Source organism: Schistocerca cancellata, chromosome 1 (genome assembly GCF_023864275.1).
Source record: "Schistocerca cancellata isolate TAMUIC-IGC-003103 chromosome 1, iqSchCanc2.1, whole genome shotgun sequence".
Classification (NCBI taxonomy): Eukaryota; Metazoa; Arthropoda; class Insecta; order Orthoptera; family Acrididae; genus Schistocerca; species Schistocerca cancellata.
In genome coordinates, this window is record NC_064626.1 from 692488968 (window position 1) to 692516775 (window position 27808).

General features: G+C 43.9%; 1 protein-coding gene across 1 annotated transcript in view; it reads left to right on the plus strand.

The window, feature by feature from the left end:
• The first annotated feature begins 2307 nt into the window (after positions 1-2307).
• The window catches only part of LOC126184451 (solute carrier organic anion transporter family member 74D-like), an 84366-nt gene continuing 58865 nt past the window's right edge, over positions 2308-27808 (plus strand). Inside the window, exons 1-2 of the mRNA XM_049926844.1 lie at positions 2308-2491; positions 23761-24191. Coding sequence (XP_049782801.1) covers positions 23761-24191 — 431 coding nt within the window. The 5' untranslated portion in view covers positions 2308-2491. The remainder of the gene's footprint in view (positions 2492-23760; positions 24192-27808) is intronic.

Genomic DNA, 27808 nt, shown 5'->3' on the forward strand with positions numbered 1-27808 from the left:
CTTCACTCGTATGAACGAAAGTTATTTCCCCTGAAATCGGGCCTTCTCTTACATCTAACAGGTCATCCTTAGCGAATTAAAATTACAAGATGCATAGTACGTGACCTGTACATATGTTCATTCAGTAACGTTAGTTTTACAAACAGTGTATTAAATTTTTCCATCATTACGTTTCTTTCGAATGTGATTAATGAAATACTAAGAGAAATGCATGGCGGTGCCGCAAAATGAGGGAAATCTGTAGAACATGTTTGCACAAGGAAAGACCGAGACATAATAGGGTAAAGTTATTACATGAAATGGAAGATAAAACAGTTTTCTATTATTTCCCTGAATTACTTATAGTGACTTCTGTGACAATTGCTACAATTTCTTATTCTAGTCGAACTGACCCGCATGTTTTCGCTCTTCTTTTGTCTGTACAGGCCGGCCGCGGTGGTCTAGCGGTTCTAGGCGCTCAGTCCGGAACCGCGCGACTGCTACGGTCGCAGGTTCGAATCCTGTCTCGGGCATGGATGTGTGTGATGTCCTTAGGTTAGTTAGGTTTAAGTAGTTCTAAGTTCTAGGGGACTAATGACCACAGATGTTAAGTCCCATAGTGCTCAGAGCCATTTGAACCATTTGAACTTTGTACAGCACATGCAACACGTCAGTTTTTTTTTTTTTTTTTTTTTAAGTGGGATAATTCGATAAAGTAAGGCAGTTTGACACCGAAAGGGCATCACTCACCGAAATGGCATACCACTGCGCTACTTTTCCTCAGACAAATTCTCTTAAATCTTTTCCTGCACATGGTGAACAAACGCGTTCTGGAATATTCGTTACCTGCGGACCACTACCATCAGTTAGCAAGAAACGAAGAGAGCCTGAAGATCGATGACTATTGTGGTAAGATTAACTAGCACAACATGTTACGCACACCTGGCTCAGAAGAAGTCGAACAAGGAGAGTTGATGTATCATCGACGTGAAGAACACTGGAGACAATTCATTAGTTAAGCTCGAAGAGGTCAAAAAAAAAGCCACATAGTTTGTCTTTAGTGGCTCTGTTGACCAACGGGGCACAAGACTCAGAACTGATGATAGGAATTTTAATCCGTCTCTCGTCCGTTTGACTTCACTATGGTAACTAATGCGCTATTCTCCTCAACTGCACGGCATAAAGCTATCATATCGATCTGCATATTAGGAGTAAAAGAGACTGTTGCCCCGTAGCCTCTTAAGACTGAAGCCGTTTCGACATTTCATTTTGTGAATTGTACAGATGAAGGTTGACTGACGAAGAAAAGCAATTAACTAGAAATCTGTTAGCTGGAAGGACTTATCTCCTTCTCGTAAATAGATTAATTCCGAATAAACGTGGCATAAACAAAAAATTGTGGACGATTTGTGTGTCTACTTGCTAGGGACCTTCTATTTGAACTTGACATACAGGACAAATGATGGTATTGTGTGTGTGTGTGTGTGTGTGTGTGTGTGTGTGTGTGTGTGTGTGTGTGTCTGTGTGTGTGTGTGTGTGTTATATGGAGAAAGGAGATAAAGTTCCTTTCGTCAGTGTTACGTATATGCTGATTTTGTGCCGTTTTAGAGCTTTTTGTTTTGTAGGTTTTTTTAGTCGTCAGTTATCTGAATAGTTTGATGCGGCCGGTAACGAATTCATCTTTTGTATTAACCCCTTGCTTTCAGCGTAGAACTTGCGCCTTACGTCCTCAACTATTTATTAGATGTATTCCAAACTATGTTTTCCCCTTCAATTTTTAGTCTCTACAGATCCCTCTAGCACGATCGAAGTTATTTCCTGAGGTCTTAACATATGTCTTGGTGTTGAATCTGCATGGGCAGATGTACCTGTACACGCCATCCAAGCTCTGTTTGACTCAATGCCCAGGCGTATCAAGGCCGTTATTACGGCCAGAGGTGGTTGTTCTGGGTACTGATTTCTCAGGATCTATGCACCCAAATTGCGTGAAAATGTAATCACAAGTCAGTTCTAGTAAAATATATTTGTCCAATGAATACCCGTTTATCATCTGCATTTCTTCTTGGTGTGGCAATTTTAATGGCCAGTAGTGTATATTAGACCCACAGAGCTCCCGGATACTTACTTGTATGTTACGTGCGCCTCGCCTTTGGGAAGGTCGGGCTGAACTGATGTGCTCACTGGTTTGTGTTGCAGCAGTAGCGGCGAGCACAGGCCGGCCGGCGAGCGCCGGCGCGCCGCGATGGGCAAGTGGAGAGGGCGGTACGGCCGCGGCGCCGCGGGCGCCGGCGGCGGCGACGGCCTGGGGGGTGGCGTGGGCGGCCTCGACGTGCTGACGCCGCTGGACGCGTCCGCCGCGCTCAAGGGCGCCATCGGCCGCACCGCGGACCTCTGGCAGGACGAGCCCGCCGCGGGCAAGGGCGGCGCCAACGGCAGCGCGCCCGCCCTGCCGCCCCCGCCACACAACGGCGCCGCCAACGGGCACGCCCTCAAGCCCGCCGCCGAGCCTCTGGTGAGTCCTCCCAGCTCCTACAATAGCCAGACAGGAAGTTCCATTAGGACGTAGGAGGTAAGAAGACAATGGTGCCTGGGAACACTGAAAAGTGCCTTTCGTCTGTCCATGGAGCTTCGGTAGCGTCGCGCGAAGTGCCATTCGTGGCTGCGGCCAGTATTCCCACTATTAAGCATGTGCAAATAACGCGATGTTCTGCTCCGTGCACTTCCTCCCGAAGTTTATCTGCGGATCAAGGTCAATCCTCTACACTTCCACGCTATTGAAACTAGAGTAAAATGAGTGTCGCCAGCTTCATTTTTGACCCACGAAACATAGTTAAACTTTCTCACTACTCCGAAATCAATAATAAATTCCCTGTACCTATTTAATATTTTTTTGTGGTATTCAAAAAATTTAAAAACCTCTCTCACATCGGCCTGATTTAGCTTCACTGATCAGGATAGTAAAAACATGCGTATGTTAACGGAATTTTCATTCACAAAGCAGGCTTATAACATTCACACAGTTCAATACTGTCCTATCCTGATTAAATTGAGCTTAACTTAAATTCCATAAGGCGTGAAGCAATTTCGAAGTCTCGGTGCGACGTAAATTGTCAGTCGATCTCCTGAAAACATTTGTAATAATTATTAACTTTCGGTGATCACATGGGGAAGACCGGAGATCTGCTGGTAAGATCGTGTTAGCCTATTTATTTGAAGTAACAGGATATCTTGAGCATACAAAACGGCAGGTTCGTCCAGTGTAAATCAGACGTTCCCCACTGATCCCGTGCAACACAGCGTAGTAAGCAGACACTGTCAATAATAATGTTAAATAATACGCGAACACACTTACTTTAGTTTAGTTCATGTATTAAATTCCTTCTCATACAGAATCATATCAAGATGGCGACTAGCTCAACAATACATACATATACATCCTCCTTCTTTCACGGCTAATCGGCAAGATCTCCTTCATTCTTTTCATAAGAGAAAACATAGATAACAGAGAAGCTATTCCATGGGGTAAATGGACGCTCCAAGGAATAATAGGGCTTGAAACTACTTTGCATTGATAATCATCGTATATTAAAGTTTAGGAATCGGTAAGATAAGAAGAGATATTTCGAGATATGTACTGAGTTATATAATTTATAAAATTTCTGAAAATATCGCGGAGAGACTCTCAGGAAAATTTCGAGATCCTGCCTCTTGACTGGACTACTCTGAAGTGACAAAGCAAGGGGATACCACCTAACATGGTGTCAGGTTTTCTTTTGCCCAGCATAGTGCAGCAACTCGACATGGGAGTCTCCTGCAGAAATTTTGAGTTATGCTTCTAACAACCCTACCACAACAAAGGTCAAAAATTAATTATGATTGTAGTGTTGCTCACGCTGCTAAATATTGCATTTTCGGGCAACAACAAAGATATATGATGTGGCAGGTGTCATTAGAGCACAGTTAATAAAGTCATTTCTTGAAATAATGGATAAACTAGGCACTCATCTTTTCGTATTTCCCACGCTGGTCTCGTTGTGAACTCACGGCTCAATCGCCGAAAATCTAGGTAGTGATGATTCCAAGCTCGGATGCAAAGAAGCCTAGGTGTTATTCTGCGATATTCAAAAGTTTTATAGATGTGTTTCATAAACCATTCTTGAAGATTAAACTTTTGCAAGTTAGGACTACAGTGATGTAAAAAAAAGTAATCAGCACTCCGAATTTAAGTTACACTTCTTTTTTATTACTTTTGTTGCAATATCACGTAACTCCTTCCAAAACATCACTTCACAATATAAAACATACTTGAAAATATCTTCCTCACTGTTAAAGTTCACATTTCATGAACTGACTACAATTTGCGTCTTTTTAACATGACGACCAAAGCTTGACTCTCTAATAACCGCTTATGCGCCCAAAAATCAGCGTTACAAGTACGTCAATGATCATAGTGACAAAAGAAAGAATACACATAAGAATAATATCATTGCAATATACAGATATCGATGTATCGTAGTACCTCTACATTTGAAATCAAATCTGAATATTGTCACAGAAATATGTTAACTATTTTACAGAAATACAGTAGAATATTGCTGGTATCGAGAGGTTGAGGTGAGATGCCGTAATGGTTATGTAATTCAAGTGCCATTACATGCTGTCCCTATAGCCATTGATCATTGCGAAAGTGTTCCTGGTGCAGGAATTTGTGCACGAACTGACCTCTCGATTATATCCCACAAATGTTCGATGGGAATCGTGTCGGGCGATGTGGATGGCTTGATCAATCGCTCGAACTGTCTGGAATGTTCTTGAAATCAATTGCGAATAATTGTGGCACTACGTAACACAGTGCACTGTCATCCATTAAACTTTCATCGTTGTTTGGGAACATATGATCACCAAGTAATCGAACATAACCATTTCCAGTCATTGATCGGTTCAGTTGGCTCAAAGAGCCCAGTCCATCTCATGTAAACATAGCCCATACCATTATGGAGCCACCACCGGTTTGCACGGTGCCTTGTTGACAACTTGGCTCCATTTCTTCACGTGGCATGCGCCACATTCGAACGCTGCCATCAGCTCTTACCAACTGAAATCGGGACTCATCTGACCAGGCCAACATTTTCCAGTCATCTACAGTCCCATCGATTTGGTAGCGAGCCTAGGAGAGGCGCTACAGGTGATGCCGTGCTGTTAGCAAAGGCCCTCGCGACGGTGTCTGCTGCCATAGTCCATTAACACAAAATTTCGCAACACTGTCCTACCAGACACGTTCGTTGTACAGCCCATATTGATTTCTGTGGTTACTTCACGCATTGTTGCTTGTCTTTTAGCACTGACAACTCTACGCAAACACCGCTGCTCTCGGTCGTTATGTGAAGGCCGTTGGCCACTGCCTTGTCCATGGTGAGAGGCAGTGCTCTTGACCATTGAGTTCCCTAAGACTTACGAAATGGTATTTTCCATGGGTCTAACTCGACTGTCATTCTGCATTCAAAGTCTTTTAAATCAGGTCCGAATTCTTTTTCACATAAATCACCTGAGTAGAAATGACAGCTCCCCCAATGCACTGCCCTTTTTTACCTTCTGTACGCGATATTACCGCCATCTGTATATGTGGATATTGCTGTTCCATGACTTTTGTCGCCTCAGTGCATGTACACCGCTGACACTTCATACGCTGTTTCCGGCTGACTCCTTAGCAACTTTCGCCGATAATCTCCAGAAAAGCAAAACCAGGGTAACAGTTCAAAATCACCCCCCAAAAGACACATGAAACACCTCTCCTGAAATTTCCACAGAAACAAATGGAATGGCTTCAATTAAACCTTGCCAAGTCCATCACCTTTAAGCTACACCATCTCGAGTTAGCTGCTGACTCCGACACTCGCTGTGACACATCTGTCTCCCGAACTCTTTCTTGTCCACCAAATCGCACCACTTGCCCAAAGAACAGGAATTGTCTCTATCAGAATCCGACGTGTGCGCTCGGGACGCCGTTTCAGTCTTGCAGGCTTCCTGAATTAGAAAAATAGCTTGTATCACCGATGATCACTCGCTACTGACTTTAGAAATACACCTCTATAACCTGCAAGGTCTGCTGGCCAACTTTGCACATCAGTTTCGCGAGCCCTAAGAAGTTGCAGTATCACGAATAGAATTCAGGCATTTCCATTAGCCATTTACTGCTCCCTACAAACAAGTGTTTAGCAAAGATGTGCTTTCTGTCAGGACGTTTCGAAGTTTATTTTAAACATGTGGTGGAGAACACCAGTCATCGTAAGAAAGTTACCCTGCCTTGAAATCAGGACAGCAGGCCAAAACCCCACAACCCATTTAGGAGGATTACGGAAAGATCTCCAGGCTGGACAAAGCCCAGCTCATGCAAACATCGGAAACTAGCTCTGGCGTACGTAGTTTCTAAGGACAGACACTACTGACACGGCCAGGAAATTGTATGTTACAACATTTATTACAAAAGACGAGTTAGTCGTTGAACTACTTCTTAACATATTCGCCACTGAAAAAGAATCACCTTTTGCAGTTCTGGGTAATGTAAGTCAGCTACCTAGATTACTGACGTCTGCATCTCTTTCTTGCTGCAAAAATATTGTACCCAAAGGACATTCTTCGGATACAAAAAAAGAAATCGATGGGAACATAATCAGTTCTATACTGAATGATTTAGCTCAGTAGGAACAAATTGTTGGAAACGATCCCTGAGAGAATAAGAGGAAAAAGTCATATGGGCATGTGGTCGGAAATGCGTTCCAAGGAAGGTCCACCCACTTAAGCTGGAGATAAAACAGCTTTGATATTGTACGTTTCAATGAGTGAAGGACACAAGAGAGCACACAAGGAAAGTGGGGATGTTGTGCATGTATTATTGTTCTACCTCAACACTCGAGAGGACACTGAGTTCGATTACCATCATGTAGTAGCCACATTACCCTTTGTACAACCAACGGCACGTCTTCCAGTAGGAATGCAGGGTGTCCCGCGGCAAGTACAGATGTGACGCATATCTGCACTTCCTGCGGGAGTAGCACCGGTTCCTATCAGATCATCGAAGTTTAGAGCTGTCGAGCTTGCCTAGCACTTAGAAGGGTGACCGTCATGGTCTGCCGAGAGCTGTTGGCAAGCAAGGTGTACTCACCCCTTGTGAGGCAAGTTGAGGAGCTACTTGACTGAGAAGCAGCGGCTCCAGTCACGAAAATTGACAACGGGCGAGAGAGTTGTGTGCTGACCACACGCCCCTCCATATCCGTATCCGGTGACGCTTATCGGCTGAAGGTGACACGGCGGTCGATTGGTACCGTTGAGCCTTCCGAGACCTGTTCAAACAGAATTTAGTTTCTTAGTTTAATTTCATCTTTCAATTACAGTTATACGGGGAATGATAACTCTGTAAATGATACTACTAACAGTCACCATTGCCAGGATTGTGTTTTAATGTTTATTTTTACTTTCTATCTGTGTATTTTATTTTAAAAATATCATTTGGAGTATTTAGTTATGTACATTCTACAGTAGGGCCATTAATACTAGTATATAGAATAATAATTGATTGTACTGGAACTAGTGCCAACGTTACTCCGAAACACTTCCTCCCTCATCATTACCATATCACATTTTCTTCCGGTGTTACAGGTTAGTCCATGGCAAATATTTTCATGTACAACATAAAAAAATGGTTCAAATGGCTCTGAGCACTATGGGACTTAACATCAATAGTCATTAGTCCCCTAGAACTTAGAACTACTTAAACCTAACTAACCTGACTAACCTAAGGACATCACACACATCCATGCCCGAGGCAGGATTCGAGCCTGCGACCGTAGCGGTCGCGCGGTTCCAGACTGTAGCGCCTAGAACCGCATGGCCACTGTGGCCGGCTCATCATTTAGCAGATTTTAAACTTTGGACGTGATCCCTATGTCCATTATTGTAAAATATGTTACATAACGTGTGAAATATAGCATAAAGAAGGTTTTATGAATGTATGACCTGTACGAGAAGGATACTTTCTAGTCAGAATAGATCTGCTTCTCACAAATTTTTAACCAGATTTTCATGACGTTTATAAAGACAAGTTTGCTGCAGTACTCCACCATTCCCTGTCTCGTTGTGTTTACTCTCTTCTCCTGTACTACTCTAAACGTCGTCTACTACAGTTTCTCACTTCTAGTACACCTTCTGTTGCAAGTTTATTACTTATCGATACCTTAGCAAGTCCCATAACATATATCTTACTTTGATGAAGGTTTTGCATAAACTTGTTTGGACAGAGTAGGATTTCAGAAGAATTCTTCACCGACTGGTTCCCGAGTCATCTGTATTATAAGCCTGCTAAGTTTTCGAGAATCACTGCTGCTGACCCACCTGCGCGACGATGATAAAATCGCTGCGAGGTAGTGGCACTCGATTGTTCGAATCTTGGGTTTGGCACAAATTTTAATTTCCCAGAACATGAGCGCCAAGGGGAGTAAACGTGATGTACACTTGCTGTCCACTACAGTATGCACTAATTATTTGGGCCAAAATTAATATTCGTCTCCTGCGTCTTGTAAAACAGAAATAGAAGCGCGTCGAAGGAGATCCTTCTGGCGGCTGTGATACTCTCTGGGAAAAGCAGGCTACGTGCTGGCTCTGAGCCCTGCCGCCTGCCTGCCTGTCAGTTCGTCAGTTCCTTACTCACGCGTAGCAACACGCAACCCACACTCTCGTTGCACTCAACCACGCTGTTCAGTTGCATATATAATACACCGTACGCATTTCAAACACAAAAACAGAACAAATGTCTCCCAATGTAAAGTGGTGCATCAGTTCACGAGCACACGAAGGTGTTAATATATTCTCCACACAGATGCCAAAACAATTCTTAAAAAATTTCTCTATTTACAAGGTATTGTGAAATGAAGGGCAAATCGTTGAAGTCATCGTCGCATCGAGAAGCTAGTTCCACTTATTGTAGCGCCGACTCTGTTGCTGCACGCGCTTCGTTGTTCGACATGCACCACGGTGCCGTTGAGGTCGTTCGGCGCACGCCGCGGCTACTCTTTCTGCATAAAAGGGAAAAGCGAGCCTGGCAGCGGGCGCGCCTCCTGCTGGCGGCGTGACAGAACAGTAGCCGCGGGCACTTTCTGCACGCTGAGATCATGAGCCGTACAGTACACTCAGCCAGTGTGTGCAGCGGCGGCACGGAACGCCGTCCGCCTCACGAATCAGGAACGCGCCTCAAACGCGAATGCTTCGCTTAGCGCTGCCTGCTTGGCAAACAGCTCGAGCATTACGTTGCTGTTCGCAACAGTACACACAAGAACACACAAAAATTTGAAGACCTGAATGCAAGAAACGGACAATTTCCATTTTCGTGAAACTGGGTTTCTGCATTGGTTCGTGTACACAGGTACTGTCTATCATCCAATGCATGAATTTTCAACTAATGTTACATACATTGCCTGATAAAAAAAGTGAGCACATAGAAGACAAGGTCGGATCTCGAAGGAACTTTGCACACCATCGGCAGGTATGTAAATTCTGCTGCAATTCCCTGCGACAGGCGTAACGACCACCAGAGAGCATTGCAGTTGTTCTTGTTTAGTGTTTGTAGTAGTCCTGGTAAGATATAAAAGCGGTGTAACACTGCGTCAGATCTTGAGTGATGACTGTGAGCGACATGGAGATGCCACGTACTTTTGTGAGATAGCGTTACCAACACCTTACATAATTCGAAAGAGGTCTCTTTGTGCGCGTCCATTTGACCAGCAGCCCGACTCGTGCAGTGTCCAGATTTATGAGGCATCAGGAAGTGACTATGTCCCGTTGCTGGACTATATGTGAGCTCGAGGGCGGAAATACTCGTCGTCAAGGTTCCGGTCGACATGTGACCACCGGAAGGAAGGATAGCCATACTGTGCCCCAAGCACATTGTAAACTCTTCATATCTGCGCCTTTTGTCCGAAGGTCTCCCAGCAGCATTCTATGATATCCCGCACTTTTGGTCGGAGACTAGCAGAAGTCGGACTTGGGGATTACTGTCCCCTGAGTAGCCTGACGTTAGCACAACACAAACGGCTGCATTGGGAACGGGAAAGCATGAATTTCTGAAGAAAGGCATCGCATTGTGTTCAGCGATGAATCGCAGTTCCGCACTACCATGGATGACCATCGTCGGCGAGTATGGTGTCCACTGGGGAGAGATCTCATCCCTCCACTGTTTCTGGAAGCCACAGCAGTATTACCTCTGGCGTCATGTTGCGGGGAACCATCGGATATGGCTCCAGGTCACAGCTAGTAGTGACTGAGGGAATTCTTACTGCATAACGGTACGTCACGGACATCCTGCATGACATGGTTCGTGGAACAACGGTTACACTTACAGCACCTTACGTATTCGGTTTCAGACCGCTGGGAACTTTGTCTATGTTCCAGCATCTCGCAACATAACGCTGTAAAGTGACCTTAACATCCCATATAAATAGCCTCATGTCTTCAGTGTAACTACAGCGTATTTTATTTGGTGATTCTTTGCTTTCAGAGTGCTTGACAATGACAATATGTGGAAACTGAAATAGCGATAAATATTTTTAATTACCATGTGCTGAATGAAACATTCAATCATTCTGTAAAATCTTTGTGTCGTAACTTCGCTTTTAGTTATTATCTGATCCTTGCGCTCAAGTCTTCCACTGAAATCAGTAACTTGACGGTCAGTTTGGTTGTAGAAATAGAAACTGTTGACAAGCACAGAGGATGCTGTACCTCCGGTTTTTACCGAGACCGGCACGGATCCAGCGTATGGTAGTGTTTATGTTAGAATTTTAAATATGCGTGAAGGTATCTACATATTATATTTGGAGTATAAATTGTAGATTTATATCCTTTTTCAGTGATCAACCTTTTTTGTTTGTTATACGACACGTAAAATATCAAATTTCTAAGCATAATACCATATACACTTATATAACACCATTACGTGTTTATAAAACCTTCAGCAGGCAACCTGGGAACAGGTCATGTAAACTGATAGCATCAATAAATTAAATGAATACAGGAAATGTGAATACACTATAGAGTTCTCACATAACGCTTGATTATGGAAGCAAGGCTCAAGAGAAACAAAGACACTTTGTTGACCTTAAAACCGTGAATTGGCGCAAGACGTTTGAAATACGCGTAAAAATATGTAACTTCAACGCTTTTGCCGAAGGATGGGTAAATAGAAAAAAAATTGGGAACAATAAGACTAAAGGCGGGGATGCAACCTCTCTCATCCTCTGTTTAGCGTATTCATCGAAGAATCAATAATGCAAAGAAACACTCCCACTCTACCCTTTCATTTCACTTACATATTAAATAAATAGACACGAGCATAATTAAAACTACATATTACACATATGAAAAACCACAGAAGAAGAGAATATTTTTCGATAAAGTGAAAGTTTAAACTAGTTGTTAAGTTGGCAACACTGCACACACACACACACACACACACACACACACACACACACACACAAAATACAAGTGATACGTTTAGTCAGGAGTCTCAAAACAACCACTCGTGATGATATATTGCGTAGTATTTCACGTCATAAGATGTGTAAAGTTGCAAATCAACGTGAGATAGGCAAAAACCATCAGTGTCAAACGAAGGAATACCTTAAAATGGGCGAAGAGACGACAAACTTCCTGATCTAGGAGAAAATCAGAAAAAGAATACCGTACGAAAAAAGCACACCTCAGCGCATTTTTTAACGAACTGTTTTTAGATCTGGAAAGCCGGCCGGAGTGGCCGAGCGGTTAAAGGCGCTACAGTCTGGAACCGCACGACCGCTACGGTCGCAGGTTCGAATCCTGCCTCGGGCATGGATGTGTGTGATGTCCTTAGGTTAGTTAGGTTTAAGTAGTTCTAAGTTCTAGGGGACTTATGACCACAGCAGTTGAGTCCCATAGTGCTCAGAGCCATTTGAATCATTTTTAGATCTGGAAAACAAATTAAAATTGAAAACAAATCAACATTGCAGTCCATAACTATGTTTTATATCAGTAAAACGAAGGTGTATAGTGATATAAATACGGATTTTGAGGTAGCTGCGCAGGCGGATTTAAATACCTTTCATAATTGTATAGCAGCAACTACTGACACATTGGCCACACAAAGGAAGAATGAAATAAACAGAAGTTTCAGGAGAAAAGGAATTCGGAAGAATGTACAACCGGATCACATCATTGTATGGAAGTGAATCATGGGTAGCAGGAAAACTGAATAAAAGAGACTCTAAGTTTTTACATGTGGTTTTACGGAAGAATCGGCGAAGAAAGAAATGTGAATAAAATACAAATTAGGAGAAGAGATGGGATGATAGGACGTGTGTTAAGACATCAGAAAATACACTGAAGCGCCGAAAACTGGTATAGGCATGCTATTCAAATACAAAGATATGTAAAAAGGCAGAGTGGGCGCTGCGGTCGGCAAAGACTGTAAGACAAGTGTCTAGCGCAGTTGTTAGATCAATTACTGCTGCTACAATGGCAGGTTATCAAGATTTAAGTGAGCTTGAACGTGGTGTTGTAGTCAGCGCACGAGCGATTGGGTACAACAACCATTTCATAAGTGGACCGTGAATATCAGGAATCCGGTAAAACATCAAATCTCCGACATCGCTGCGGCCGGAGAAGGACCCTGCAAGAACGGGACCAACGACGATTGAAGAGAATCGTCCAACGTGACACAAGTGCAACCCTTCCGCAAATTGCTGCAGATTTCAATGCTGGGCCATCAACAAGTGTTAGTGTCCAAACCATTCAACGAAACTTCATCGATATTGGCTTTCGGATCCGAAGGCTCGCTCGAGTACCCTTGATTACTGCACGACACAAAGCTTTACGCCTCGCCTGGGCCCGTCAACACCCACATTGGACTGTTGATGACTGGAAACAGGTTGCCTGGTCCGACGAATCTCGTTTCAAATTGTATCGAGCGGATGGACGTGTACGGGTATGGAGACAACCTCATGAATTCATGTCAGCAGGGGACTGTTCAGGCTGGTGGAGGCTCTTCACTGGTGTAGAGCGTGTGCAGTTGGAGTGATATGGGGCACCTGGTACGTCTAGATGCGGTTGACAGGTGACACATACCTGAGCATCCTGTCTGATCACCTGCATCCATTCATGTCTATTGTGCATTCCGACAAGTCCAGAATTGCTACAGGGTGGCTCCAGGAACACCCTTCTGAGTTGAAACACTTCCTCTGGCCACGAAATTCCGCAGACACGAACATCATTGAGCATATCTGTTATGTCTTGCAACGTGCTGTTCAGAATAGATCTCCACCCCCCACCCCCCAGTACTCTTACAGATTTATGGACAGCCCTGCAGGGTTCATGGTGTCAGTTCCCTCCAGCACTGCTTCAGACGTTAGTCAAGTCCATGCAACGTCGTGCTGCGGCACTTCTGCATGCTCGCGGGAGCCATATTCGATATTAGGCAGGTATAACAGTTTCTTTGGCTCTTCAGTGTAATTTCCGTGGTACTGCAGATGAGAAGCTACAGCGAAGAAAGTGATTCAGTTGATCGAACAGTATGTTCCTGTATCATTTGCCGCTAATAGGCTATGGCTTACTATCATGGACCCCACCTCGTCTCATGCAAACATTCTCCATACGAGGGTACCTCCCACTATCTGCCTGAATAGGGCCGGAGTGGCATGGTTGTTTACCGGTTGTTGTTGTTATCCAGTCTTGAATTCTGCTGTGATTTTCTGCTCTGTGGTTCGCCTGTCCACTGTTAATATCTTCTATAATCACCAGTCAATCCCTGTCAACGTTGTTGCTCGTGGGAGTCGGGTCTGACGTGACAGTTTCCCTCTGATCGACATATTCATGGTGAACTATAGGCACCTGAAAATCTCAGTTCCTGCTCTACTTCAGGAAGGGAGTGTGTCACTGCTCGTGGTGGTTGCTCCGGTAAGAGACGTATTTATCAAAACACACAAACAGAGCAATATTTAGGAGCTGTAGATCGCTAGTCTTAACCTGTGGTGCGAGCTCTAACTGAGGAAATTTTTAATTAACCCACAAAAACAGTGTTCTGGAGTAGTTTTCCAATTAAAAACCTAAAAGTTGCATTTTAGCTTTATTTTAACTGTATAAACGAACTAACACGTTTGTTGGGAAGATGTAAGAAAATAAAATGAACCTAACGCCAAACAAATTTTACTTAGATATATTCAATTCAAATGTCCGAAGGAACTTTGTATCGTAATTCGGAATAACACTGGCACTGCAATAATGTATTTATCCGCCGACACCGAGCAAGCGACTTAGAAGTACGGGAATGTTCATAATAGATGTACGAACACAGGTTATAGACACATGGCTGACGACGTATTAAAGTTTTGGTCTAGTCCTAACTCGTGTTCGGACAGCCAAAAGGGAAGGTGACCGCTCGTGACAAACGGAAAATCCGGATTCGAGTCCCTGTTCGGCAAAATTTTCAGTATTGTTATTCCATTATGCAGCTGATGGTAATCCATATTCGCAAATGCGAATACATTTCATGTATATCGTAGCAGATTGCTGGAATGCATCCGTATATGTTACGAATTGTAGGTAAAATAGCCTCTCTTAGCCTTGTCCAGCAGTGAGGTGTCATTTCGGTGTGGTGGTGTCGATGTGCGGCTTGCACATCTCCCATTCGCTTGGCACCCAGCTGTGATTAGGAATGTAATGCCTAACATCGATCACATGTGTTCTTAAGGTGCGTCTTAAGATGGAAATGGAATTCTCGAAATCGACCATGTAATAAAGAAAAGTTATCAAGTCATGCTCGCAGCCAGAGGGTATTTTATTTGTAATTGCAACTGCCAGTGTTGTTTCCCGGGGGTAGAAGGCGATGGGTCCGCCACCCTCCCCCCTGTTAGAGTAGCGGCCACGAATGGCTGTGCTTCATCTGCTGTCATGCCAACAGCCACGTCACGGGCTTGTGCACAGACCTTACTTTACATTTAATTCAAATACAATACTTTCTCAAACAGCCTGGCTTAAAACGAAAGTTTCAAATAAGCATAATGATTAATGTGTCTGCGCATACACTTTATGCAACGAAGCTACTGGTATCATCTTCATTTCACGAAGTCATTAGTTTCCAGTTATGACCGAGTGAGGTGGCGCAGTGGTTAGCACACTGGACTCGCATTCGGGAGGATGATGGTTCAAACCCGCGTCCGGCAATCCTGGTTTAGATTTTCCGTGATTCCCCTAAATCGCTTCAGGAAAATACCGGGATGGTTCTTTCGAAAGAGCACGGCCGATTTTCTTCCTCATCAGTCCCTAATCCGACGGGACCGATTACCTCGCTGTTTTGTCGCCTCCCTCAAACCAACCAACCAACCACCCAATTATTGTTTCCTGTTATACCTTAGGAAGTACACGACCATTGCTGCAATTTTTCGTACATCTGAACTATCACATGTCGCTATGCACCAAAAGCATGAAGCTTGTCATAACGTCTCATACACGTGAAGAGTTTATTGCTGCAGTGGGACGGAGCACAGTAGCCTTCTGTGACCCTAGATCCTTAAAGCCTACCGGAAGTGTTGTTTCTAGCATCACCACAAGCAATCTTTTCTTCTTTGATCGAAGCCGGAGGTGGAGGACGCGTGGGATTGGGGAGCGTTGGTGTGCGACAGACAACGGTACATGTGTTGTGGGTAGCAGAGTGATGGCCTTCACGCCGTTATACTGCGAGCTCTGCGGATCTGCACACGTAGCGCAGCCTTTGTTTCCGTCGAACGTTAATGCGGGGGACATCATATAGTAGACAGGCAGATACTTTCTTTCGTTAGAGATTCACTTTATATCGCCTAGTCACCAAGCTTTAGGGACCATAGTTTGTGATGAATCGTTCTTGGCCTTTTTAAAGCAACCATCCCTTCATTTACCTGAAGGAGCTCGGTGACACTGTAACAGCAAATTATTTATACCCGTAAAGGATTTGAATGCGGTTCCTTTCGAATATACGTCCAACGCATAAACCGAGACGTCATCTGAACCCATGAAGTTTTCTCCCGCTGCTCCGCGGACGGGCATCGACCATCTCGTAAATTGTTTCAGTGCTTATTATTCCCACATATATTTTGAGGAAATGATGTTACATTGTTGTGTTACTTAGAAACGGATTAGACATAAGAAGGGCTGGTTAGTAAATGAGATGCAATTTCATTAATCGCGGTCTTTCAGTTGTGTTCACACGCGTCGGCGCTACCTACCATGCCCTCTCAAAGAGCAGGAGCGAGAGGTTGTCACGCAAATGCACTTTGTTGCAAGGCGTTCTTCGAAACAGTAGTACACCCTTCCGAGATAGATAGTACCGTTCCTCTACATGCACAAACAGGGTGTCCGAGGAGGAAGGGTAAATATTCATGGCTATGACAGGCACTATCATTTGAAGCCCAAAACGACATATGGACGTGTGCCCTATTCTTTATGGTTTCCGAGATACAATCCATTTAATGTACGTTGTTATTCATTTCCTGTATTATTCAATACATTTTCAGGTTTACACACGTACAACAGTTAGTAAACCTTACAACATGCTTTTTACAAAGCATCAACTGAAAAATACGTACTTTTAAGTGCAATCACCTCTTAGCATTATCTTACATGTCACGTTGCAGTTGTTATTCTGTTCACAGCAAATATTCGAATGTCCTCACCTTCAACTTCAGCGAATTTGTTCACTCGTAGGAGAACATGAGTAGCTTGTCTAAGTGCCTCTGCTTATTCCCTAAAAAATGTACACTTCAGACTTCATCCAACCCCATAAACGACAATCTAATGGTTAAGGTCTGGTGATCTTGTCACCTAGTTAATTGTACTACCACGGCCAATCCAGCTGTTGGCGGAAGTGCGCGCCCAAAAACATATGTACATTAAACGTATTCTGCCGCGGAGACCATTCTGAATAGGGCATATATCAATGTATATATTTTGCTTCAAACGAGCGTTCCTGCCTTAGCCCTGAATATTGACCATCCCTCCTGGGACACCCTGTGTATACCCCGCAAGCCCGTCTATAGAGCGTTGCAATAGGTACTGCGTACTAATATTAGCCCAGTTCTGTCCCATACCATCGCCTATAGAGCAAGAGGATAATTAGTGTCTATAATTCCTCTAGCCACTCAGATCACTTTTATGTTATTCTCGTTGTTCCTATGTGAGAGACTCAAAAGCCACTACTCTAAATTTACACGACGTAGTTTTACCAGACCACCGTTACCTTTCTTTTCAAAATTCCCTATAAAGTTCCCTGATAATTACCGTTACATTAGTTTCTTTGCGTGCGAGTCCATAGCTTCGATGTTATTTCTAAATGAGAAAACCATTTTAAATGTCCTCCATAGTCTGTCAAATCGATTATACAAGATGGTCTTCGTTATGGAAAGGTTATCAAATGCCGTTATCAGTCACAGAATTTGTTGACTACTAAATTATTTATTTAGCGACATGTTTTGAGGTGATACCTTATCATCAAGCTATAACGGCATTACAAAAGCATTTAACATAAGTGTACAGAGATACTAAAGTTTCTTTACATGACTAATGTGATCATCCTATGGAGGGAGAGAGGAGGATAACCTTATTCTTATAAAACGATCACTCACTTTGTTCTTGTGGCGTGGTAGTCTTCAAGTGAGATGCTGGGGTAGTGCTATTTCTATGGCTCTCTTGGACTTCTTCACCATTATTCACAAACATCACAAGGGTGACTTTAAAACACAATACCACAAGACAAATCAGTAGTGCAGAAAACAAGATGGCCGTCAAAACAAGGATAGCTTAGATTTGACTATCGATATGTCGACCCTGGTGTTGTCAGTAGCAATGTCTTCTTTAAGGAGGTGTAAGAAGGGGAGAAGGTGTACGTTACTTTGAAGCTGGCGCCGCCATATTAGTTTGTTCAAAACATTAGCAGACAGTTGCTTCTTGTTCTTAATTTCTGTCGAATGCGCGCAACAGCTGTTTTAAATAGTAAATTTTACCGTGCTTTTGTGAGTAATGCAACGTCGGGAAGGCATTTTCAGACGATCCAGTAATACGGCGCATTTCCCTCGTTAGTGTAACTTTCTTTTTGTTACATTTTTCGAATAACCACGAAGAGAAGTACTTGATATGAAAATGCTGCTTTCGTAATCCAGAATTCTTAACACGGAATGAGGAAACTGATGCTCCTCTTCGCGAAAATCCTGAGAACATATTTTGCAATTTGAAGTTAAATTACAGGAATAAAACTACTACAGTAAAAGCAACCAGCGCAACTAATGTTCATGTACATAAAAGAAAATTATCGCTTGAATGAGTCCATTTACGAATGAAATGTGATTCCTCTACCCTTTAGTCTATAAACGGAATGACAGGTGCCCCTATAAATGATGCAAGATAGGATTTTTTTTTATCCAGCACTTTCACCAGAAGCTAATGTTTGGTCGTAGTAACATGGCGGTTGTCGGTTTCAAGTTTGTGAAGTCATAACAACTCCCCTTGTTATATCTCCAAGGTCTTCGGCATGTCTTGCTGTTGTATTACTGGTGTTGGTTGGCGTAATACATTACAAAATCAGCGACTGTGACAATTTTATAATACAATGACATTATAAGAACTTATTTTAAGAATTACAAAGATTTTTCTGGGATCTACACTCACATGTAACCTTAATGTCAAGTACTTACTATTTTAAGAGTATTGAAATTCGTAAAGAAGTGTGAATTTTTGAACTCTGTCATTTCATTTAGGACGTCCACTTTCGTGGATGAACGTTTCCATTTCTTTCAAGATGGCCATTCTCGAGCTTTTTTCCAAAGTATCTGTTTACACTTATGTTAAATGTTTTTCCTTTTTTAATGCCACTGTAGCCTGATGATGAGGTATCACCTCGAAACATGTCACCAAATAAATAATTTAGTGGTCGACAAATTTTGTGACTGGTAGCGGTATTTCGGAACCTTTTCATATTTTTGAAACAGTCACTGTCGATTAATGGTCAATATGGCTTCAAATTATGGCCTTTATTGCTTCACGTACTACATTGGACATAAAGATTTTATGTGTTAAAATTAATTTCATATTCCTCCGCAGTAGGCATCAATATATATTTATGCGTTATCACAGTTTTAGAACTTCACAGCTAATGTTTTGTAAAAGTATATTGAACGTTTCCTTTCTGTTGTGGGTCTTATCTTACATATCATTTAAAGAGATATGCTATTCAATTCATAGAGTGGAAACACTGTCTACATCGTTCTGTATTTCCTTATAATACCAGACACCAATAATATCATGAATATAATGTGAGACACCAATAATCCCCTGTAGAAGAGAATATCACAAGCGAACATTCTGAGAGCGCTACCTGGCCTTATCCGTTAAAATTGTTGATACATATTGAGAACAATTGCGATTCTGTTACGCCCAATGTTACATTCGCCGTCCAGTAAACGTACTGTTTAGAGCTTTCTTCGACTGTCTACGTGTAGCGCTAATTACGTGTGACAGATATTACCGCTACTGATAAAGTTCTTTATTTTATTATTTGCTCTGGAATTGTTCAAACCGTGATGTGCAAGTTTTAGATGTCAGTCATTTGATTACAGTTACCCAAAAGTTGTATACTGCTATTCGTCACCGTACGTACCATGGATTTCAGCTGAGTCATACTACGTCGATCCGTGCCCAGGACGACGAAAACACCTTATGTAAGCTGGCCAAATCTACTACGTTTTTGATTTCATGCCGATTTCGCAAGAAGCTAGTTGAGTAACACATGCGAAGCCGCGCAGTTTTGTACTATCCCACTTGCGACACAATACGACCACAGATGCTTGATTACTATCTTGGCAGACTCTGAAATACGGCTCCGGACTCGGAATTTCGATCTATACATGGTATGGTTCAGGCAAGGTCATTTTTCTCTTCTCAGTTTCTGAGTAGAGACAGATCAGAGAGCTTCTTTTATTTCCTTATACCTGCGTCACAGGATAGGTGCTCTTGCTTGTCTTATTTCAGCTGTCCACGAAGTTCTTTGCTTGCTTTTGTCGTCTTCTCTCGTACACCATATGGTACAGAGGGTTTATCTTTAGATATTAAATATTCTTTTCGAGTTTCTTAGGGGCGCCATTAAGAAAGTAATACAGATGGGCACCCTGAAGAGGGGTATACATATTAAAAGACATCCACATCCTCCGCGGGAACTGTGCCCTTGGCAGATCTCTTATCTTCCACATAGCTTTGGGACCACAGATTACTGAGCCAGCAGTTACTAAGCGAAGAAAATAATTCCAACAGTAAAGAGTTTGTTATGCAGTCAGGTTAGCAATAATGATTAACCTTTATAGGGTCACATTCAACCGGACATGTCGATTCCGCACGAGAGGGATTTTCCCGGGGTTTTCGCGCCAACAAATTCGCCCCTTGGTCGCAGTAGTAACGACACACGACATAAATACAGGCAATTGATCCCCCATGAGTGAAGTGCGTCGCCCGTCAGTTCGAGGGACGTTTCTCCTGTTCTGCTAAGGCTGCCAGACATATCAATTCGTATCCATCTGCAAACCACTTATTCAGCGTCTGACTTGTGTCCGGCCTTTAAATCTAGCAAATCTGACGCTCATTGTCAGCTGTCACTGAGTTTTTGGGCGACCAAACAACGAATCGCTGACCGAATCCGTCATAAGCCGGCCGTTTCTACCAGCGTGCTGAAAAGTAATGCCTCCGAATTTTTTATTCTGTTCCAATATCAATTGAGGTATTACATATCATGCATACCACCCGTTGAATTTCTCGTTTCGTTGACGCAAGTTGCAACACTCCTGCCATTAGAGGACTCCGAATCGTAACGTGTAATATGGCACTGTGTAGCCTAACATAACTATGCCGTTGCGTGAGAAACAGCAAGCTGCAATCGAGTTTCTAACCGCAGAACAGTTTGCCCACACGTGGAGCACCCGCTCCTTCAGACCACGTAGGAGCTCTGCGACATCTACAATAATCTGACGCCTTGAGTTCACTGTCATCGATCATCCTACGTACAGTCCCGACTTGGCCCCATCCGATTTTCACCTGTTTCTAAAGCACTTTGATTGTGATGAAGTGGTGCAAGTAGAGGTGAGGTTTTGGCTCCGTCAAAAAAGTCAAACATTCAACAGTGACGCTATCAACAAATTGGTATGTCGTCGGAGAAATGCGTTCGTCACCAGGGTGACTATGTTGAGAAATAAATATGTAGACGTGAAAAATAAACATGCAGAAGTTAGTAAAATTTGATTTGTTTAAAAAGCTTTAAGTTTTTTTCACAGAGAAAATTGGAAGGTATTACTTTTCGGCACGTCCTCTTATACTGCTCAAACTCGTAACCAACTACTGTCTTTCGTAGACAGTTTTCATCTAAAGGGAAATGGCGCACATTTTTCTAGCCAAAGATACGACCTCTGTGTAACACTTTGTCGAGATTCGTCAACGGAAGGTTGGAGGGGTGTCCCGTCGCCCGCTGCAACTCACGGGGGGTGGGGGCATGGTTGCCCTCGGTGGTGGTGCGGCTTGGCTGCTGCCCTTCCCACCTTTTGACTCTTCCTACTCTTTTACATCTGTCGTTGGTTTCCTGTCTCGTCGCTGTTCTCTTAGTATGTGACATTACAAGACAATTCCACTGTCATCATTGTCAACGTGGCGCAAATCAGAGTTGTCCAAGCTAGGAGCAGTGTGACTCAGTCACACCATGCTTCCGCACAGAGAGACTATGCACCACAAAGAGCCGATGGGTTGAAATGTGGTACGATTATTCATGAGCCGTCAGTTTGTTTCTCCTGCCTCAAGAATGCCCTGTAAGTGTGCACGTTGGGAATGGCTGCGGGTTGCTGGTCCTGTACAACTTCAAGTGGAGGGTCGAGTCCCCAACTGCTATGCACCTCTACGTCCTCAGAATCTCGAAGATATGCAGCTAAACGATTTAGATGGAAGAATGCCCTTCCATTCCTGCCTTTGCGGATTTCTCAGAAACATTCAGCGCTAGGGCAGTTGTGGAAGGCTGTTACAGTTCACCGTAGCACAGTAGCGAGGTTTTGCCGACGGCTAATGCAAGGACTTTTTTCTTTTTTTTTTTTTTTTTTTTTTTACTGTAGTTGGCCGTAGATCGTTAATATCCTCTACAGCAACAGCGGAACGGCAGAAACGGACATTGAATAACAAGAGATCGTGATGGCCCTGGTGACACAAACAGCAAAAAGAGAAAAAAAACTGTGGTAATAATCAAAAGAAGACAGCAGATACTGGCGGCGGATGGCTGACTGCTGGAATAAATGAGCCAACCACTCTGTAACACACTGATGTCTACCTTGGTGTCTCCTGGAGGAGAGTCCGCAGCTCGTTGTCGTGCGGTAGCGTTCTCGCTTCCCACGGCCGGGTTCCCGGGTTCGATTCCCGGCGGGGTCAGGGATTTTCTCTGCCTCGTGATGACTGGGTGTTGTGTGCTGTCCTTAGGTTAGTTAGGTTTAAGTAGTTCTAAGTTCTAGGGGACTGATGACCATCGCTGTTAAGTCCCATAGTGCTCAGAGCCATTTGAACCATCTCCTGGAGGAGACAATTTTTTTTCTAGCGTGCTTTCATAGAGACTGGTGAATCAAAACGATATGACCACCTTCTTGCCAGAGTGGTGCTCATCTCTGGAACACAGTACAGCAGCAATTCTGCTTGGTACGGATTCAACAAGTCCTTGGTAGATTTCCGGAGGTATGTGGCATCAGAAGTCTACACACGGGCCACGTAGTCCCGTAAATTACGGGCCGATAGTTTGTGGACGTGGAGATGGTACCCGATAGCGTTCCAGATCTGTTCTTTTGGGTTCGGATCAGGCTAAGTTGGTGGGTGATACATAAACGAGAGTTCACTATTATGCTCCTCAAACCACAGTAGCACGATTCTGGCCTTACGGCATGGACAGTTATCCTGCTGGAACATGCCATCCCCGTCGGGGAGGACATTAAGCATGAAGGCACGCAGCAGGTCCACAATAATCACAGGTCCTGTGGAGCTGAGATGATACGACCCCATGGTACAATATTGCCCCCACCACCGGTAGCGTCTGTGGGGCGGTGCATGTTTCGAGCAGTCATGCTCCTGGATGACGGCGTATCTAGACACGATCATCGATCAGCTGTAAGAACAAACATGATCAGGTGACAGGTTTCCATTGATCCACTGCCCAGTGTCCACGATCCCGTGCCCATTCGCAACTGACGTTATGTAGCACGATAACAGCTGACCAGCTTGCCGTTTCCGAAGTGTTTGTTTGCGGGCACTGCACCATAACAATCTGCGCTTTGTAAAAGCATTTTGTCTTTTGATTTCAACAATTGCGGCCCGATTCGTCACTATTCGTGTCTGCTCCGCTTCTATACCTTCCTTGCCGTATCGTGTGTATGCGAGACAAACTGGTGACATTCAATCTTCACTATGAGATATTGTCATATTAGTAAAAACGTATTTGAAATGTAATTTTTTTCATTAATTCCTCATGTAACTAAATTCAAATTTCACGCAACGCCCGTGTTTGTTAGTACCGCCATTTACTTTAGTTTTCATCCTGTCGCGCAGCGTATCCTGTTAATTCCGCGATGTTGTGCTCAGTAGCACCTTCCTTACGGGCACGCTCGCCCTCCTGTACAATGCACATTCTCTTTGTGTGGAGTGTTCCTCCTGGACGGGCTCTGCTCTCGTGCGCAGATGAGCGACGACGACGAGACGGCGCTGGCGGCGGGCGCGGGCGACGGAGCGGCCGAGACGGCGGCCGACGACCTGCGCTGCGGCATCGGGCCGTGCGCGCCGCGCTGGATGCAGATCTTCGCCTCCAAGCAGGCCTTCCTCGTCACCTTCTGCATCACGTGGGTGCTGCAGGGCATGTACTACACCTACTTCGTGAGCGTCATCACCACCATCGAGAAACTCTTCCAGATACAGTCCAAGACGACGGGCATCATCATGAGCGCGACCGAGATCGGACAGATCGGCTCGTCGTTGCTGCTCACCTACTATGGCGGCCAGGGGCACCGCCCCAAGTGGATCGCCTGGGGCATGGTGCTCTTCGCCGTCTCCTCCTTTACCTGCTCGCTGCCGCACTTCCTCTTCGGCGACAAGCTCATAGAGGCCAACGACAGGTGGGTGCGCGTTTGCTTTTTACCTGTAGTATATTTGCATCTATTATAAGATGCAATGCACCTGACGGTTCGTGATGGTGGTGGGTACGTCTGGTACCCCTTGTTCCGTTTGTGAAAGGTGCGTCAGATGAACGACTTCCGATAAGCCTTCGTTTTCGTCGGTCTTCTGACTGATTTGATGAGGTCCGCCACGATTTCCCCTTCTGTGCCAATCTTTTCACCTCACCGTAGTATTTTCATCCAGTGTCACCGAGCGTAGAGGGAAAGGGCTTAGCGGACTAGATTTTCATTCAGGAGGAGAGGGGGGGGGGGGGGCGGCCGGAGTGGCCAACAAGCGGTTCTAGGCGCTTCAGTCTGGAACTGCGAGACATCTACGGTCACAGGTTCGAATCCTGCCTCGGGCATGGATGTGTGTGATGTCCTTAGGTTAGTTAGGTTTAAGTAGTTCTAAGTTCTGGGGGACTAATGACCCCAGATATTAAGTCCCATAGTGCTCAGAGCCATTTGAACTAGGAGGGGGGGGGGGGGGGGCGTGTTCAAACCCCCATCCGGCGATATAGATTTAGGGAAATTACCCTAAATGGCTTAAGGCAAATGTCGGAATGGTTCCTTTGAAAGGGCATGGCCCATTTCCTTCGCTATCCTCATGTTAAGTAACTATTGACCTCCCTGTCGATGAGACGTTGAACTTTAATCTTGCTTCTTCCTTTTGCATTTAACGTCCTCAATTAATTGCTTGTGTTACTATCTCTGTTTCCCCCTACAGTTTCATCCTCTATAGCTCGCGCAAGTACCATGGAAGTTATTCCTCGATGTCGTAACACACAGCGGCGCGGGGTAGCCGCGCGGTCTCAGGCATCTTGCCAATGTTTGCGCGGCTACCCCCGCTGGGGGTTCGAGTCCTCCCTCTGGCATGGGTGTGTGTGTTGTCCTTAGCGTAATTTAGTTTAAGTAGTGTATAAGTCTAGGAACGGATGACCTCAGCAGTTTGGTCCCATAGGAACTTACCACAAATTTCCAAAATTTCATAACACATGTCCTGTAACCCTGCCCGTCCAACATCTTTCTCTCCTCGCCGATTCTGTGCAGAAACTACTCAATTCTTATCTTTCCAGTCCATCTAATATTTAACATTCCTCTATAGCACCACATCTCAAACGCTTCGATTTCTTCTTTTTCGGTTTCTACATAGTCCGTGATTCACTTCCGTACAATGCTCTGCTCCAAACGTAGGGTCACAAATGTTTCTTCCTCAAACTAAGGCCGATGTTTGATGTCAATTTCTTTTGGCCACGGATGTCCCCTCTGCTTGCACTGGCACGTATTTAGTGTCTTCCTTGCTTTGTCCGTCATGTGTTATTTTGCTTGCATGGTAGCAGCATTTCTTCACTTTATCTACTTTGTGATCCCCAATTTGAATGACAAGTTTGTTCCTAATCTCATTCCTCCTACTCCTCTTCACTTTTATCGTTCTTCGGTTTATTCCCAATCCATACTGTTTCCTCGTTAGACTGTTCATTCAGTTTAACACGTCCTGCAGTTGTTCCTCACATTCTCTGAAGATAATGTCATAGTCGCATATTTTCATTGGTATCCTTTCACTTCGCATTTAAATCCCGTTCTTGAACCTTTCTTTTATTTCCGTGATTATTTGTTCAATGTACACATGGAACACGAGAGAAGAAAGCCTACATTCATCCTTGTTTTTCCTTCTTGATTTTTGTACATTTCATATATTATATTTATTTCAATATAGCTCATATATATTTTCCTGAGAATTTCGAGCGTCTTCCATGCTTTTAAGTTGTCGAACGCTGTTTCTGGGTTGACAAATGCTATGAGCGTTTGAGCTCTAATTTCTCTGATTTTCTCTTAGTGCTCATTTGTAACTGCAAGAAGGGTAGAACCTTCTTCCGCATAATATTGTAGACCCCAAAGGTATTTAATCCGGTCCAGTTGCATTTCGAATGTTCAGCAGTTTTCGTTGATTTTCTACTCCGCGATCGCTTATTTCAATACATGCTATTTTGGCGTTGGTGCCATGATTGAAAGCAACCATATTACGATCTTTCGCGATTAAAGAGCTTCGGAAGGTCCGAATTCAGTATTTCGACCATCCCTCTGCCATTTTCCGCATATGTGCCATTATGGTCAATAAGTGGTTCAAAAGATGATTTCAATCCGTTTACTGTCTGTATGTACGACCAATACTTCTTACGATATCTAGTCAGATCATTTGAGAAGATATCACTTTTGAATTCTCTGAAAGCTTCTCGTAGTGTATTCGTTACACTCATTTCTTATTCTTCCAGCTTTTGTCTATTGACTGGGCTTTGACTTCGCTTAAATCTGTGACCAAGCTCTATTTGCTTTCCTAGCTAATTCCAGACGCGACATTTGAGCCACAGTGGTTCTTTCCCATCCCTTACAACTTTGTCCTTCACATACTGGTTCAAGGCTGATTTAGCGAAACACTGTCTGTCCAGCAATGTTTTTGATTAGGTTAGGGAAGTACGTGAGACCTGGAACCCACATGATATTTGAGCAAAACTTCAGCCCACTGCATCCTACAGTTGTCATTTCAACTAAAGGCCTACGTATTACAACTTCGAACGACTTAAACTGCAAGGGTCGTATAGAAAATGTTGCGAGAAAATGAACCAAGACTGCATTTTACTGGCAGAACACTTTGACGATGCAACAGGTGTACTAAAGACACTACCTACACGACGCTTGTCTGACCTCTTCTGGAATATTGTTGTGCAGTATGGGATACGTGATAGGATTGACGGAGGACATCAAAAAAGTTCAAAGAAGGGCAACTCATTTTGTATCATCGCGAAATAGGGGAGAGAGAGTCACAAATATGATACATGAGTTGGGGTGCCAATCGTTAAAATAAAGGCATTTTTCGTTGAGACGAGATCTTACTACTAAATCTGAATCACCAAATTTCTCCTCTGAATAAAGAAATATTTGTTGGCGCCCACCCTACACATGGTGAAATGGTCATCGTAATAAAACAAGAGAAAGCGGAGCTCGGGCGGAAAGATTTAAGTGTTTGTTTTTCCCGCGCACTTTTCGAGATGGGAAAGATACAGAAATAGTCTGAAACTGGTTCGATAAACCCTCTGCCAGGCACTTAAGTGTGAATTTCAGACTGGCATGTAGGTGTAAATTCATTTCACTAGGCTTTTGTGTTAGTTTTCTTTCATACATCAGAAGAACAGGTACTTGCGGGTTATGGCTAAAACATACTGACGAACGTCGCAGGTTTGTAGAGTATTGAGAAACAAATTGAGGATAGGAATCCATGTCCACAAACATAATTCGACGGCGCTACAGGGAATGGAAGTTACAGAGGGAAACGCCTGTCGTTGGCCATCCCTTGGGCAACAACATGAGTTTGTAATGCCGAAGGAACGCAGGGCGAACACCTAGCAATGGACCTGACAGTACTCAGGCCGTCAGACAGCAGCTAACTATATCCACACCTGTCTTTACAACGCTATAAAGAAGGCTACGAGCAGTGAGGGTGGAGGCGTCAGTGTTGCAACTGTACGTTTGCTGCCGATGGGATGGCCTAACGGCAGACGTTTCATCCCATAACTTCAGCG